The sequence below is a fragment of the Diuraphis noxia genome, unplaced genomic scaffold (assembly GCF_037042655.1).
Source record: "Diuraphis noxia isolate RWA-SAM2 unplaced genomic scaffold, SU_Dnox_SAM2 contig0005, whole genome shotgun sequence".
Classification (NCBI taxonomy): domain Eukaryota; kingdom Metazoa; phylum Arthropoda; class Insecta; order Hemiptera; family Aphididae; genus Diuraphis; species Diuraphis noxia.
Window position 1 is genome coordinate 40,908,306 of NW_028301715.1, and position 19,496 is coordinate 40,927,801.

The following is a 19,496-nucleotide window of genomic DNA, read 5'->3' on the forward strand; positions in this document are numbered from 1 at the left end:
AGGTGATTGAAATGGATATATTTCTTGTTTAGATTGAATAGATTTTACACTTTATTATTTTTTTAATAGGTGATTGAATACCAATTCAGTTTAAATGTAAATGAAAATGTAAAATACTTCATCAGTATTATTTTTAAATTTAAAAGTACATAGTACCATAGTATTAATTCTATTATTCTTTGAACGCCTTAACTCTTGAAATTTTAATATCGAGAATAAAATATGTTATAATCAAGTTTTAAACCTCGTTATCTAAACACATATATTCTCAATCAATAAATGTATCAAAAAATTGTTATAACTTAATATTGCAAATATAGCAATTATATTTTTAAATTATTTAAGAAGTTTAATGTTACATAATATCAAATAATAACATAAAGTGCCCATTATACCTTAATAATCTTAAAAAGTCTTTAGTACTTCGTTTTAAATCAATTTGGAATAGTTATATTTCTTTAATGAAAATTTCCAAATTACACTTATTCAGAATTTTAATTGAATGTCCAATACTTTTGTATTATAAAATATACTTAAAAAAATTATAAAAAAATCATAGAGCTTATAAATTGCTTGTGTTTTTCTTGTGGCCTAATTTAAGTAATGTTGTTGCATGTAAGTGTTGTGTTTTCAGTAAGAGCTTTAAATACATATACTCTGCTAGTAAAGTTTAAAAATATTTATATTTATGTATATTTTTTTATATAATATATTATACTCATTAATTTAGAAGACATCATTAACCAGCAGAAAACCAATGGTGCCTGACAAGGATGTACCTCATAATATGGGGAAAAAAGATGTAATTAGGGCATCAGATTTCAACTTTTTACAAGTACTTGGAAAAGGCAGTTTTGGAAAAGTAAAGATAGCAACTTGATCGTTATTGTTTATTTTTATCGTCTGTTAATTATTTTGTTTTAACTTGAAGGTAATGTTAGCTGAGCGTAAGGGAACCGATGAATTGTATGCGATAAAAATTTTGAAAAAAGATATAATTATTCAAGATGATGATGTTGAATGCACCATGGTGGAAAAACGTGTATTAGCGTTGTCTAGTAAACCACCGTTTCTTGTACAATTACATTCCTGTTTTCAGACTATGGTAAGTATTCACAAATGGTTATATAATTGTTTAATATTATGACATAATTGCAAATAGACACACTCAACAATTTGAATTGTAATAATAATTAAATAATTAATAAAGTATTAGTTGATTTTACATTGAAAATTCAATTCTATGATAAAACTTTAATTTCAATTTTTTGAAGTTCAACTTTGTGTAATTTGTAAAAAATATTGTTTTAAGGTAGGTCCTGTTTATTTTTTTATATATGAAAATATCTTTTATGTCTCTTTGAAACGACGTGATACTAATTTTTTATCTCTGTCTTAAATACCTAACATGAACAATTTATGTTCGACATGATTGATATCGTTTTAATAAAAAAGTAAATTGACCTATAAACAAACTTAATGAAAGTAACATATTAATCATCATTTATCGAGACTAATCGAGACTTCAGTTGATCCAACATTATTGAAAAAAAAAACTTAATATTATCTGTGTTTTCCTGTCATTTTTATTTTAATTGTTTATTTTAATTAAATATTATAAAAAAGTAAAACGATTTTAAAATAGTTATATCCAATGATATCAATAAAACTTACGAGTGATTACGTATTATGTTTTTTTTTTAATTATTTATTAAACTAATTTTGTGGTTTTTGATTTGGTAAAAATACCCTGGTCAGTATTTGGTAGGTACTATGTAATAATAAAAATAATAAAACGAAATCAATTATGTAAAATATAAATTTAGTGTTATACATTTTTTGTAATTCGGAGACAACAAATACGTTCTATAAAATATTATAGCTGGTAAAAAGTTGATTGTAATACCTAATCATAACACGTAATCCGGAAATTTCATAAATTAATGTCACTTTAAAATTGTTTTTTGATGGATACACCAACATTAAGTATTGTTCTTATGTTATTATGTATTTTTATATTTTCAATTATAAGAGATTCATGCTTATATTTATTAAAACAGATACTTATTAAATACCTAATATGTTAATTTTTTACTTTGTGTGCGTAAATTGTTTGTTTCCAAAGAAAACTCGAAATAGAGTTGTAACATACTGACATTTTGATAGACTTCTTTCTCATTATAGAAATGCCAAAAATTTGTATGCGTTTTGCAGAAAAGGTATCTTATGTTTAGAAAATAAATTAAATTATAACGAATGAAAAATAAATAAATATTAACTTCATTTTCATTGCATATAAAATACAATGGAATTTACAATTGTTTATAATAAATCACATGTTTAATACTTTTTGCTGTTATAAAATGTTTAAATTTCAACACAAACTTTGAGCACAAAGCATTAAATATAACTACACTTCCACTATGAATAATTCTAAGACTTGAGAAGGTTCGTTTTATATTTTTCCATGATCAACAATACATTTTTTACGTCTTGAAAAAATACTACTACCTATATGCTTTAAAGTATACACAGAAAAACTCATCATTGTGACCCAAGTAATTTTTTTCATTTCCGTGGAAATAATCTCACTCAGATTTTTACCGTATATATAAAATTTAATATTGTAGCGATGTTTTATGACGTCCAGTAAAATTACGATCGCGGGATGATGTTAATATTTAAAAATATATAAATACGTAAAATATACAGTTATTTTAACTTGAGGTTTGTAAAAAGTATTTTTTAGAATTGAGCTAACAATTTCAAACATTTATTTTTATTTATTTCCCTTGTTTTAACAACTTAATAATGTCATTATATTATACAAATGTAGTAATTTTTTTAATTTTTATAAATATATATCTTTTCTACTGGCTCAAATGCTTAATTTTACTGAGTAAATATCCTTTAATTTAATATTAGTTTGTTTCGTTTCTGAGGATTGGCTTTTGTTTAAAAATGCATTTCGTATTTTTTATAATTTTAATTTATAGCAGTTATCAATATTATTTTAAAGTATACTTTTTATCGTAACATATTTATTTTTCATTCTCAATATTTTGCTGTTTATTTTTATTACTTGAATTTTATCACAGAAACTAATAAGATAACGTTTTATGTTATTTTTTTACCATGAATTTTAGTTTTTATATGTATTTTATTGCATTTATATTATATTAGATAAGTAGTTCAATACATCAGTATCCACTCTGTTTCAGCTAAGTTAATGTTTATAATCATAAATGCATTCAAATTTAAGACAATGCTAATCACATTGATTATAGAGTTATTCTAAACGCACAATAGTTTTTATTTTTACATCAGAACATTCGAACTATATATTTAAATTATAATATTTATTACGTGGATATATTATTTATTTTTAATGCACGACGTTTAATTCCTTACTTGCATGTTAGATTTCCGTTACACTGTAACAATTGATTAATACAATAATATATTAAGCATATATAAAACAATGATACAATTTTTATAACAAGTAAAAATAGAAATGTTTTTTTCGACAATAAATAAAATATGACTGTTTAAAAACAATCTTGCCTTTATTTTACACGAGTTGTTTTGTACTTATAATAATAAATTAATAACTATCAATTTGTGTCTGCAGGCACACACACACAGACTCATATATATATATATATATATATATATATATATATATATATATATTGAAATAATTAAATTTATGCCTTTATTATTTATATCAACAATCCTAGTTAGATTTATTTTGTGCATGAAAAAATATTTTTTTCTAGGATCGTCTATATTTCGTGATGGAGTATATAAATGGCGGTGATTTAATGTTTCAAATCCAACAATGTGGAAAATTTAAAGAGCCTGTCGCCGTGTATGTATATTTTCTCGTGAAGTTTATTCGTATCATATTTGCTCATAAATATATTTTTTCCAGATTTTATTCCGCAGAAATAGCGATCGGGCTTTTTTATTTACATCTCAATGGCATCATATACCGAGACTTAAAATTGGACAACGTACTATTGGATCAGGACGGTCACATAAAAATCGCTGATTTCGGTATGTGCAAAGAAGGCATTATGGGCGATAAGACTACAAAGACATTTTGCGGAACACCGGATTATATTGCCCCAGAGGTAAAATATTTATGTTCATGAACGATAATGCGCTTGATTACCTTATTATTTTGGCATCAGATTTTCTTATTGCAAATATACAGAGTCAAGGCTTTATGTCTATATTCTTTTATATACCCTGAAAGAAGATTTTATTGTCTTTATACTTTATCCAACTCGTGTAACCTAACATGTTACATTTAGTCTAGTTAGTTACTGCTGAAGTATTTCCAATATAGTGTCAGGTTTACATTAACATTAGTCTCTGGGGAATTTTGTATCATCTACGAAATAAAACATTACTGGAATACTTGCTTAAACATTTTGATGAGTGTATTATATTCGAAAACAGTTATTAATGATAAATATATAAATCCCTTAATTTATCTAACTATTTTACAGTGTAAAATCTAAATCAGTGAAATAAACATGAATTTATATTATTTTCTTAGAATTTTAAATTAAGTTTGTAATAAAATACATTATTTTAGTTTTTTTTTTTAGATAAATAGTTAAATAAACAAATAAATTACAAAATTGTAGATGCATTAAAGTGGCATTTTTGTGTTAAAAATGCATTTGCCAACTTTCATAATACCTACACATATTTTTTCAAATTATTCGACAATATTTGCATGATGTTTTTAGTAATTGTTTATCTATTATGTCATAGAAAACGATATTTTTTAGTTAGAGTTTTTTTCTAAGTTGTTTAAGTTTTATACGTTGGCACCATCATTACAGATTAGTTATTCATTTTTCACTGAATATAAAAAAAAAATTCTTTATATTATCCGCCATTACAATAGTACTAACCTATATAAAACGTGATACCACCCTATGTATTATAGACTATTGCAGTAGATCTTTGGCTATTGAGAGCAAAGTGATATTAATGATACACTGTCCTGTGTTTATAATCAAAATTAATATTCCATTATTTTCTTTAACAGGATATGGGATAATAGTATTATTTTAAGTCTCAGCTTCGTATAAATTTAATTTTATCTCAACGTTCAATAGTATTTAAAATGTTGAAGTTCATTAACTGTATTCATCCACACAAAACTAACAATCTTGAAAGTACCCTAATTATTATATCGTTCTACTTTGAATAACATTTTTAAATTTGAAAAAGAACAAAAAATATCGTTAATTATGTTTGTACACCATAAGACGTTTAAAAAAACATAGTATTGTTTTCTAAACAAGCTCTCGTTATTAAGATGATTTTTTTCGGTGTATATTTTCTGAATTTTTAAATGAAAATCAATTGCATCACTGTACTATAGAGAGAAAAAAACATTAAATTGGTTCTATTCAATTCTATAGATAATTGTAACCGTACGCTTGTTTACCAGTATAAGTATTTAAGACATTTTTAGCGCAAAATTTGAGTTGTGATACAAAGTGAGATTTTCTGACAAAAATATTCGGTTCAGTCGGCGTGTGATCTACCCGAATCACATAATTTAATTATAATGCGAATGTTAATGAATAGCAAAAAATATTATTAATATTATTGGCACTCGGCAGCCTTTTTTGTGCACCTTAGTGTAATGATTTTTATTTTAAAACTTCCGTTTCTTATTATTTCTCATAATTTTTGTGATAGTTACCCAATTGCATTTTATACCATTTATTTTAATTTTAAAATGTGTTATATTTAGTGTAATATTTTAAGTATTGCTCACAAATGTCCCTATTGTCCTCAACTCACAAATCAAATAATGATTTATAAATTTCCAGTTTTTCCACCTGTATATATGTATATGGTGTATATATATTATATATATACATATATATATATATATATATATGTACACCTATTGAATTACAATTGTATTAGGTAATGGTCCCATATCCTATCACATACATCTATTCTTGACAAATTAAGGTTAAGTGCTGTCTCATATCGGAATTACATTTTTATTTATTTATACAATCCCATTTTATTCGTTAGTCATAATATGATTAAGGATAGTAGCTCTAACATCTATCATATTGTGTTCTTAATATCGGTAGATCACACGATGTTCCGGCACCAAGCAATATTAGTTAGGTTGATTGTTTTTTTAAAGTTACATAGGTTAGGTATAATAACATTTATTTTTATGTACACATCGTTATAAAACATAAAAATATAAACGAGACATTAAAAATATCAAAGTTTATGGTAACGTTTGAGCGTATATTAAATATTATTATTGCAGTTATAAACATTTTGTTTCGATTAAAACATCTCATTGTTTTTATATTATTCGAATACCACCTGTTAATTAGGACCAATATAATTAATCAACAGAATCAGACAACGAGTATCTTTACCTCGCTGTCATATCATTATCTCTTCTATTATCAATACATACAATTGACGGTTTACCATTTAATCCCAATCAACTTCCACTGGTATCACAATCTAATGATTAGATATTATGTTATAATATCTATATTACTCATTCTTAGTATAGTTCATCTAGGGCATCGTTCAACAGTAGACGAATTGGTTATCACAATAGGTAATATTAAATATGTTTCAATTTATTGAATATCAGTTGATATCTCATAAAATATATTTTTTTATTAATAGAATCAAGTCCGCGGCTACTATGGCCATTGGACGAACATTATATTTACAAAATTATACATAGTAATACATTTTTATGTAGAGATACAATATATAAAGTAGAGAAAACAATGAAACATTACGTTAACTTATTGTATTAGATTTTGTTAAGAAGTCCTGTGATGCGGAGAAATTCCAGGGTAGTTGTGAGATTGCTCTGCTCGGGGCTGAGTAATTCAGAGAGCTGATCCGGAAGGTTAAAATATATTTTAATAACGTACTCACAGCGTTGTTTAATTTCGTTTACATTAATACCTACTCCAAAAATCATATTATCGCATGTCTAAAGTATACTTCAAATTTCAAAACAAACACTTTTCATCGATTTCCAGATAATTTTATATCAACCATATGGCAAGTCTGTTGATTGGTGGGCTTACGGTGTTCTCTTGTATGAAATGTTAGTCGGACAGCCACCATTTGACGGAGAAGACGAAGAAGAACTGTTTGCGGCCATCACTGATCACAGCGTCAGCTACCCCAAAGGAATGTCAAAAGAAGCCAAAGAAATATGCAAAGGGGTATCGTTATTTTAATATCACCTTTGTTATATATTAAATATCTAATAATAGAAACATTTTTTGTTTTTGTTTTAAAATATTGATATTTTTTTAAAACTTTAGTTTTTGACTAAAAATCCAATGAAAAGATTGGGAGGAGGTCCCAGGGGTGAGGAAGACATTCGGGGACATGTATTTTTCAGACGTATCGATTGGGCAAAAATTGAAAACCGCGAAGTGCAACCGCCGTTTAAACCAAAAATCGTGAGTATCACTCACGCATGGCATTAAGAATCCGTAAAAAAATAATATAATATTTATGTTATAGAAACACCGTAAGGACGTGAGCAATTTCGATAAGCAATTCACTGGTGAAAAAACAGATCTTACCCCCACTGATAAACTGTTCATGATGAATCTAGACCAAACAGAGTTCATGGGTTTCTCATTTCTCAACCCAGAATTCATTCAGCATGTATAATTTATTTATCTCCTTTATAAGTATCCTTTTTTTCAATTTTATTACAGGGTTTTCCTTTACACTCCTTCGCTGTTATCCTCTCCCGTCTTTGTCTACCGATTCCGAATTCACTATAGTCAATTGGACATTACACAATACCCATCGAATTTCTTTCAGTGTTTTTAACTGATATACTTTTTGACCATTATCCCTGATCACGTTATCAAAACAAAAAAAACAAAAAACATACTTTTTCTGTTTCGCTATTCAGTATTATACTAGTAGTATTATTAATACTATTTCTATTGTGCCGGTCCTTATTATCATGATTAAACTAATTTACATAAGTAGTACATGACATTTCTGCGGAACGTACTCCGAATGTCTAACCTTAGTCGTCATACCATAAACAGTATTTTCTAATGTAAGTTTAGAGTATTATCATATATTTCGTAGTAGTGATGAGGAATAATGAGTCGGCAAACGTCCGTATTTCAGAACATGAGTGCTGTACGCATTTTAATTTTACGTGGCACCTTAAGGACGTTAAACAACATCGTTCTATGAAATAGGATACAATTGGGACCATTACGCCTATTGATATGATGTGTGGCTTTAATTGTTTTACATAGTTTTAATCCAAAGTGAAGTAGTTAATAGAAATACATTTGAAATTCTGAAAAGAAAATTAAAAAAAAAAAAATGAATATATAAGTTCTATCTGTGATCTAAACAAGTGCAATAGACACAAGATGTCATTAAATTTAAATAATATTTCTCATTTTTATTAGGTACATAATATTCAATGTTTGAATATCCTAAACAAACATAGTTACCTCGTTTCCGTTTATTCCCTTTATGATAAATACGAACAAACGTGTTTTTATGTAGAAACGATAGGTTGTATCTACATATTTTTCTCGTTTAAAAATAATTTTATTGTCAAACATTTATTCATATATATATATATATAAATATTATATATATTATATGTGTATATGTATAATTATTATTATTGCTTAAATGTTTACGTTATTATTTAAATTATTATAAAATAACGTATATTAATAAATTATTAGTCACTCTCGGTTTAATCATTTCGGGAATATAATTTTTAAAACGTAATTAATGTGTATTATTCATAAAAAAGACATTACTTTATATCGGCCGTTTGAAATAAAAGTATATTAAATGGATATTTTTTTAATGTTTAAGGTTAATGGTTGATAATTCACAAACAAATACCGTGGTAACAGTAAATAAGGTACTTAAACAATTTTTCTTTTTTTAGAAAATCCAACGTACTTTTATATCAAACGATCTATATTGCTCGTCTTACTATATGTATTTACATATTTTAAATCGAGTAATATAATATAATATTTAAGTAATTTTGGGATTAACAACATTTTAAGTGATATTATACTAAACTATAATATAGTAAATCAAATTGGTAGTAACTATGTATCATTTACTTCTAGCTAATTTTTAACTTGCTCACAATTTAAGTCTATTTGTGTAACTTAAGTTTAAAGTAGGATCTGGTTAAACTTCTAAAAGAAAATATTTAACGATCAAAATTGTATTTACTATAAATGTTTAGTGTATTTTGTGTTGTCTAGTTTGTACATAAGTGTTGTACCTTGTATGCCTAATAATTATTCTTTTATCATTATATTATTATTATTAATGTAATCACATTTTATTGTTAAAAAGTCTTTTAATGTACTACAATTTTGTTAAAAAAATAATTAATTATGTATCTAATATGGGCTTGGGGGAATTTTATTCGTATTTATTGTTGATAATTTTTAATGTTATATTATTGTAACTTACAATTTGTGCACTTTTTTACTTTATTGTTTTATGATTTTCGGTCATATTATTTTCCCTTTCTCATATTTATTTATGAATATTAAAAATGGTTCGCCATTCAATCGTTATTATTTTTATTGTAGTCAATTTATGTATAAATAATTTGTTGCTATTTTATAGATTTCTATACCATTATTTGATAGTTTGATGAAAAATTGCTAAATACTCGTATATTTGTTTAATCTTAAAACTTCCAACTATAAGTTCTATGTTTGATTTGACCAATCGATATTTATTTTTTATTTTTTTATTTCTTATTATTACACTTTATCATATTTTAAATAATTGTAGACACAAGTTAGTCGATAGGCTAAAATCGTGTTGAATACACTATTAAATTAAATTAATACACCATTCAAAAATAATAAATATATTAATTGTTTACAATACTGACAATCAAATATCACTTAGTAATTTCTATCACAATATTTTATCTTCTTCTCCTTTAATACATTTTTATTTATGTGCCAAAATTTTTCTCAGTGTTGTTGAAATTTTTATACACCTATATAGATTTTAACAATCGTTTAGCATTTTATTCATTTAAAAATACATTATAATAATATAACTAATAGTTTTAATATGTAACACATTGTATTTTATTTGTTTATTTTCCAATTAAAGATCATTATACTCATACATACACGGCTGAGTAGCTTGCATTACTGTGTTAAAAATTAATTTCAAAGTTATCAGTTCCTGTTGATGTTTAGTTCAGCAAGCGTGGGAAGATTGCTGGTCTAAATGTTGATAACAAATTTGGCCTACTTTGTGCAATAGGTATCGTGTAACAATATATTACGTAGGTATCAAAACGTTTTGCTTCAAAGCCGTTTTATTTAAGCTTTATACCGTATCTATGCGTCTTTTATACGTGTCCCAACTCCCCTGACCATTTCCATATAATTACTAGCAATTAATATAATACATTCAGTCACTTGGTACGCAGTACACATTATGACGTGTACCTACGCCGCGCCGCCGCCGCCGCCGTCGATCGACGTGGTTTACGTCCAGTGTTTATGCAAGCTCATTACCGATAAATGATAATCCTCCGCGATGATCAGTCCCTTTGCCAGTTACGTATATTAACGAATAACCCACTTGGCGTATGGGAGAGGAGAAATAGGGGGTGCGATTTTACACTGTCCGGAAAATGTATTGCAAAATTATGCGGGTCGGAAAACTTCAGTTTTTTTATTAAAATTTTTCGTTTTAGCCATTTATTTTGTTCAATATTAATACGGTGGTACCTAAGTGTATTACATTATACTAATAATATCATGGGTTCGGTATTCGTCGAGAACGCTTCGCGCAGTGTCTCTGGAATGGTTTTTATTTTCAGTCATTTTAGTCTCACCGGACCTTCGTATCATACACACTCAGTATAAGTAAGTAAATTAACATAATAATAATATATTTTCATGTGCGTGCAGACAACAAACAAACAGCGCGTACTCACGTACTACATAATATACAGAGTGATTCACCAAGCATGATCTCTCCCTTTATCTTCTTTAATAATGTAGTCATTCAAAATATTCAAATTTTTCACAAATCTTAAATTTATTTCAAGATCATATTTTTAAACTATTAAAATTGATGTTCGAGTCTCCCATAAATATAAAATATTCTGTTTTAAATACGAAAACACACCGTTTCTGTCGAACATTTTTTAATTGATAATTTTTCTGAAAAACCAATATTCTTTAACAATAAATTTTAGTTTAACATTTTTCTAATACCATTTTTAAGAACTACTATCTTTTGTACAAATATCTTAATAACTGAAAAATTACTTTGTTAAATTTTGAATTAGGTACCTTCAAAAACATATTTTTAAGTATAATTATAAAAAATTCAAAAATCATATTTAATTAAATTTATTGTTAAATAAAAAAAAAAAAATGGATGTGAGCAAGCTTGTCAAATCACACTGTATAGTACTTTACCTATACGATAACATGCGATGGATAATTTAATGAATAGGTACATAAACCGTTTTAAATTTTCAGCTGCATAGGTATATATATATTTATATTATATATTGTCTGTAACCAACTCACGCGTTATTGTGATATTATAATGTTATCCTCTGCACTGTTATACTTAATCACATAACGGACGTATAAAATAATATGGTCACCGGGAACTTCCTGTACTCGCTCCACAAATACAGGGTGATTCAACGAGCATGCTTATCTTCCCTCTTATTTTTTATTTCGTATATAGTAACTCTTTTAATAATGAACTCATTCAAATTCTGGTTTTTGGAATTTTTGAGTATACACAAGGGCCGTATTTTAAAATAACATTTATTGAGCATAATTTGGCAACATATACAATTTTTTCTCAAATGAGAAACTACCTTTTTCTATGTAAATAATAAAGAGGTTGAAGTTTTTGAAAATTTCAATGTATCTAAGTCAAAATCCGTATGAGAAGTCTTCGGGTTTTTTAAATGTGCTAGTGCATCTATAATATATATTTATGTATAAGGATGATAATTCTAGAAAAATATTTTACATAACTATACAATTTATGTAATATTTTATCTAGTTGCCAGTATAGGTGCTCTAGTAAGTACCTAAAAAGTAGGTATATTTATAAAACCTAAAATTTTGATAGTTTACTATCAACATTTTACTATAATTTTCAAATTATTTTCACAATCATACCTTTCAAACCAATAATCTTATCATATACATATAAATTACCCCTGGTCTATAAACTTAAATAATTGTAAAAATAGCTCGTTCAAATTTTAATTTATATAGGTACATTCACATTTTTGTAAATTTAAAATTAATATTCTACTAATAAATTTACAGAAAACAGGCAGATATTATTTGAAAACATGAACTCGTTATCGCCACAAGACTACTTTCAGTACACAGAATATACAAAATTTAGGCCAGGCCGTCAGGATAAGACCTACTTTAAAATTCGAAAAATAAAAATTTAAATTAATTAATTATCAGATGTAAAAAAAAATGAGTGGTGAGCGTAATCGATGAATCACCCTATATATTATGCGAAAGTGTATTTTCAGCATGCCATCCATCAAATATTATTTGACGTTTGGTAATTTTTTCATGTACCCGCTAAATTGCCTAGCACGCAGTGGTTTACATTTTACAGTAATAGTCGATACGTTTATATTTATGTATATAATTTTATGATAATAATGATAATATATTATATATAAGTATATACAATCCGCGAGTTTGTTATTACTTACCATTTTATAAATACCCATCCCGTCGATTCAATACAGTGCTTGTATACGACGGACTAAAAGTTGAAACCGGGGATTTAAACACGAAATAGCGCTTTTCCCGTTTTATTTTATTTTCGTAATGAGTTTGGGCATCATTATTATTATGTTGGTATAACTATGGTGTTGTGGTAGCTCATTTACTGATGTATTAATAATATATATTATATTATATATCGATGAGCTGCAAGGGTAAATATAAGTACTCGTTTTCGTGTAGATATCGGTATCGCATCGAAATACACGGAATAACCGATCAATAATATAATTATTTTACTAACAAATCCCAATATAACCGTATAAGTATATTGTATAATATTCACATTTTGTTATTGGCAAGCATTAATAAGCGCGTTTTTACCGAATAATAATTGTATATAGACATATACTCTCATAAATAAAAGCTATATTTCGAGCACCTATAGGCTATAACACATGATGAACCGTGTTCGACACTATAATATTTTAACGTTTGCAGGGTTGTCTGCCAACTAACGAGATGACAATAAAAAAAATAATTTATTCTTTTGGTCACCGAAAAAATATGATAACTATTCTGCAGTTGGCTGATACGGATATTCAGCGACCCAGCTGACATAGCTGACAAATAAAAATGACTGAAAGTGTTTTACCCACAAGTGCGTAGCCAGTATTTTTTTTATTTTTTTTTTAGGTTTATGTTTTAATAATATATTTAAATATTACGAGGAGGGGGGAGCACTCTGGCCGTAGTAGTAATCAATCTTCATGGTTAAAATAATTATATAAAATATGAAATAGAACCACACGATTACATATTTTTTAGATACCATAAGCATCAAATATCAAATAACAAATTATCAATTCGATGACAATCAATTTTGTGTGTGATTAAACTGTAGCCGGTTAGGTTAGGTGCTTCTACCTCAGGTAACCCGATGTACTGCACTTTGTAAGAATTTATAAGTTTGATATGAATTATCAAAAACTGCCGTGACTTAAAATTGCCTATATAAGACGCCCTTGTACGAGTATAAGTAATATAAATTGATAAAACATTATTTAATAATTAAAATCACACTTTTTTTTATGAAAGATACTTGAGTGTAGACGTCAGTTTTGTAAAATACGTGACTACATGAGTAAAAATATTCAAATACTTAAGTAAATATGTAAATACTTAAGCACATATTTTAAATACTTTGAAAAAATAACTTTAAATACTTTAACAAAATATATGTATTTAAAATCAAATACCTAGTTACATAACTCTTTAGTTCCAATCACGTATAAAAAAAAAAAGTATCTACCATAAACCACAAGGATTATATCCAACCAAAAAGAAAACAGACATGTAATAAAATGTTTAGTTAAACCAAATTATACTGTGTGAAATTCTGTATGCAAATGCTAAACAAATTTATTTCAGTTGATTAATTTATTATAAATTTATAACTTATGAGGTATTAACCAATTAAAAACTGTTTGAAAGTATTGTACTCAAATATTTTTTTTTTTACTTTGTATTAAATGATTTAAAAATATGTATTTGTAATCTGTATCACAATAATGACGAATTAAAAAAAATCTTATTATACTAGGTAGTGATATTGAAAAACATGTAATAGTTACATGTTACGTGAATCAGACGAAATTCTTCACAAACTGGCTTTGAAAGTAGTTAATATAATTGCCCACTTGTAAATATATAACTTTGAGTTTTTTTTATTACATTTTATTATAATTTTTTTTTATAGTAGATAACTAATAATAATAATAATAAATTATTATTATATACATTGTAATCAAATAAACTCTAGTCACCGAATAACCGATTAATGATGATGTACAAAGTTACCTATTATATACAAATATACAATCAGACTTGTAAAGTACTTGAGTAAAAGTATTCAAATACTTTTTAAGTACTCAAATACGTATTCTAAATACATTTGAAAAAAGTGCTTGGGTATAGTATTTGAATACTTTTTTGAAGGTATCTTTATTTAAAATCAAATACTATTTTTAAATACTTTTTTCGTCTTACTTTTTAATTATTCTAACTTAATCATTCTTATTCTAATTAATTTAAGTAAAATTAGAGTTCTAAAATAAAAATAATAATTTAGTTGATTAATAAATAATAATTCAATTTATCAATAAGGTTATTAGGCCAAGGAAAAAAGATAAAACATATTTAAAAAAAAAAAAAAAAATATTTGAAAGTATCTGTAAATACTTTTTAATAGTATTTGTATTTGTACTTACTTTTTTTTTCAAGTATTCAAATACGTATTTTAAATACTTTTGAAAAAAAGTATCTGTATCTGTACTTGAATACTTTTTAAAAGTATCTTTTACAAGACTGTATACAATATAATATAAAGTAAAATAATAAGTTAGATGCTCATTAAGTTCACAGTGGTATACAATTTTAATAAATTTTCTGAATGTCTAAATTAAATTAAAAGTATTGTATTATCATTTTTCTAGTAGATAGGTATTCTAACAATAGTTGTCGTATAAACTAATAACAATTTTACATTTATTTGAATTTGCAATAAATACGTTCCAATATCTTTACACATTAATGTGAACATTTTCTAATAATATGAATTTTAATATTGTTATTGTCCTATTGTTTATTGTGATTACTTATATTATTTTTTCATTACACTTTACATACTTATGAACATAAAAAAATGTATTAAACGAATGCATATGTTTTTTGTCGATAAAATATTACGGATAAGAAAGAAAACAATTTGAACTCACATAAAAATGTACTAAAATATAATTTCTCACAGTATAAGTTTACGACAATTTTTGATCGCTTTAAATTTATATTTATTTGGACGTGACGTATAGGTATACCTAGGTATATGGGCACATAATAAACGTTTGTACTATAATATATAATTATATTATTATTATGGTCTCGCACATTAATTAAATCCTACTCCCTAATTTATATAATATAATCGGTATATATTACCAATGTAAATAATTGTTGACTTTCTTCAAACGATATTTACCGTCTCCCTTTATCATTACTTTTACGTAGCTGTTCGAATTCAATGTCAAACTGTTTCGGCGTTGATTACAGATCACAAAAGCACTCATGAGAGGATCACGAGGACAAAAACGCCAATTTATTCATTAGACATTAAGAATGAGTATTTGAGTATCATAAGACGAAAAAAAATAAAAAGGTATTTATTTATCACATTTTATATCTTATTATTATAATACTTTTTGATTTTCGGGATAAATACTTCAAATTACAAACGCCCGTCGAAAAATAACGTTCATCAATAACATTCTTTGAGATTTTTTAAAATCATTGATCTTGTATGACATAATCAGATCTTTAAAAATAAAATTGTAAATTTTACCTATATAGAGAAAAAAATTCGAAAATCAACATCGAATATAAAGGTAATATTATAATAGATGGGTGTAAGATAATTTATCAATGTGATGTGAATAGAAATGTAAATTTGTTTTTTTTTTGTTTAGAACTAATTTATTTTTGAGATTGATATTTAATTTTTTGTTTAATAGAAACAGTAGAGATAAAATATGTTAAGTAAAATGATTTATATGGTGAGCCCAGTTATGTTGATTATCTAAAAATATCGTACCGTAGTATTAAATTATTATTCGTATTTCGTATTGTACACCAAACTGTACCTGTCCAGTGCCGATCAGAAGTATATTTTATATTATTTTCGGATTATTTATTGATGAGCACACGCTGCCGCTGCTTGCACCCGCCGTGTCATTTATACAAAAATAATAAATATTATGTTTTTGGTACATTTAATATAGTTGGCAAGTGGTTATCGTGTACAAGCTGCAGCTTTGCGTCTCGTGTTAAATCGGTTTCGTGTGATGATACAACTTACACAACGTATAGAGCAGAGGTTAGGTTAGTATCTATGTAAAAGTATTTCAAACATTTCCAAAATATTTTATTCGGTAAAAAATACAATCGAGTTTCCGTAATTATTTTTATTTTCAAATATGAACGGCCATTATAAATACCGAACACAATACCGCGACCATAAATATTTTGTATACGCTGGGGAAATAAAAACCACCATTACGCTCCGGATCCCGACAAATAATAATAATTTATATAATAATTATAAACATGCGCCTTATATATATAATACTGTAGCGAATAAATTATATGTATATACCAACCATAAAATATAGGTACCTGTTCTACGGGCACTTGTTTGTTTCAATTTTACTTTTACAAACTCGTGAGAAATTTATTCACAAAATATTAGAAATACATTGGTTCAAATTTCAAATATTTATATTTACGTAAAAGAAAAAAAATTAATACCGTAAGACGACACTATGGTTACGATATCATAAAATAGTCATAATTTAAAATATATTAGAAAATAATAATTAGTGTACCTACAATGATTTAAAATAGAAATCCTCAAACACCAAACGTGTTATAAATCTATTGAAGCTACCTATTATACATATAGTTATTGGCCTTGAGCCATCTTTAGATATTATACTAACATAGCTATGCCAATTGCCAGTAAGTAATAATAATTAAATAAACATAAAATAATTATCAAAAATATATAATAATTCAATAAAACATAATATGTAAAAATATTAACTATTTATAGTTGATAATAATATATAGTAGGTAGCTTAATAATATGATTTATAATTTGTGCGCGCTTAACGTTTGTAAATATTTATTTGAATTATTAAACATTAATCTATTTTAAAAAATGACATGTATTAAATAGATTACATTAAATAAATATATGATAAACTAGCTGAACTCGAACACTTCGTAGCCCGTAAAAAATTCTACCTCTTATATGTCTCAAACTGTGTGTTAAATTCGTTACCGGTGAGGCGATTATTATGCTAGCAGTTTTATACATATTTACTACGTTAATATGATTTTGTTAAAACTGGTTAAAAAATATAAACCGTTTTAAAAGTTACAACGCTCGCACTATGTAGTTTAAGAAGTTAAAACCGATTTAATTTCAATCCGTTTTAACGCTATCATATAAATGTAGTAATAGATAGATAACGGTTGAAATATACTAAGTAATGATCTTACAACGATATTCAATTTACCTAATCATTATGTTAAGGTACAACCTGAAACACATATTATTATTATATTATCTATTATCATTTTTATTGAGATAAATATAGCGAATCTCCCCCTCTGTTTGTGGGTTGTACTAAAGTGTGTGTAAATACGAAAAACATGAGAAAAAATAGTCACTGATTCACTGTATAATACAAATATAGAAAAATGTATTATAAACATACGTAGAGAATATTTTAGTTTTGCGAGTTACATTTTTAGATCATTGTTTATCATTCCTTGGCTATTATTTAATAAGAATTCAGTTGAAGCATTGCTAGTTTACATTAAATTTAAGCTTATTAATTGTTCGATATTTATATTTTTTAATAATGCGACTCCGCCAAGATTGGAACCATTATGCCGGTTGAATTGATTTAAGAGATTCGTCGAGAAAAGTAGAAGAATAATAATTTTCAATGAGTCTTACATCTTATAGTACGTCATACTGCAACTCAATGGTTAAGGTACCTATTAAATAGTTAAAATATTAATTATTTATATTTAATGAGATCATAAAAGCGTTAAAATTGTTACATTGTGGTGGCTTCCATAGGTGGACATATTTCTTGCATATATATATTTAGATATTTCATTCGCTCTAACTTGGCATAGTTTACAAGTGTCTCATATTGAGGACCACCGAAAAATTCACTTTCAGATCAAACTGTTAAAATAATACCATTGCATTTTTTACGGAAACAAGTAAGTACCTACCTACCTAAAAAAAAAAATTAAAATTATCGTAGTTGAAACATAGGTATCATGGTATTTTATCTGGTGACTGGTTGGCTGGTTACCTTCAAAGCATATATAGTTACAGTAATCACAACTCCGTTATCTATATTGAAACGATTAATAAATATTATAGTGCCTAATCGAGCTTCTACAGTGGTAATAAATTGCAACCAAATAGTCCAAAATATGCTCTTTCTTTAGTCAATAACCTTAATTCACACTAAAATTCATGTGCATAAATATTTTTTAATTTTATTACTTTTCACTTGGCCGGCTTCAAAAAAAAATAAATAACCAGGGGGTGATCGTAATCTATTTATTTCAGTTATTGACAGTGTCAAAGACACAAAATCAAGAACTAGTTAAGTGATGAGCAATTTTAGTTAAGTCGTTATTTTTCGTTTATCGTCTTGGTTAGATATTATTGAGCCCGTTCATGCACATCTCAAATACTGCCTACTGGACATCCTATAAACTCTCTTATTATTGTACACCACCTCAGTTCACGATAAAAACTTTTAAATGTTTTTTTTGGATTCTTGTTTAAGCTTCACTTACGTGGTTGCACCTGACTGACCATCTAGTTTGCTTATCCTAGCTCACGTATTTCCTCCAATGAAGTCTAGTAAAGTACCAAAGCCGAAAATAGATTTGTAAATTATGTGACTGTAATTAATATTCACTAAAATATTATATGCTATTATTGTACTGTTTTCAATTAGGTTGATCATTATATTTCGGTATAATGTATATGTTTTTTATTGAAAGTTATATCTACAC

General features: G+C 26.3%; 1 protein-coding gene across 4 annotated transcripts in view; it reads left to right on the top strand.

Moving 5' to 3' along the window:
- The window catches only part of Pkc53E (Protein C kinase 53E), an 81,629-nt gene extending 71,414 nt beyond the window's left edge, over positions 1–10,215 (top strand). For all 4 annotated transcript variants that reach the window (XM_015524010.2, XM_089229935.1, XM_089229936.1 and 1 more), the window contains 7 exons: positions 731–862; positions 932–1,105; positions 3,780–3,871; positions 3,935–4,136; positions 7,074–7,262; positions 7,365–7,505; positions 7,570–10,215. In XM_015524010.2, coding sequence (XP_015379496.1) covers positions 731–862; positions 932–1,105; positions 3,780–3,871; positions 3,935–4,136; positions 7,074–7,262; positions 7,365–7,505; positions 7,570–7,722 — 1,083 coding nt within the window. In that variant the 3' untranslated portion in view covers positions 7,723–10,215. The remainder of the gene's footprint in view (positions 1–730; positions 863–931; positions 1,106–3,779; positions 3,872–3,934; positions 4,137–7,073; positions 7,263–7,364; positions 7,506–7,569) is intronic.
- The last annotated feature ends 9,281 nt before the right edge of the window (positions 10,216–19,496 follow it).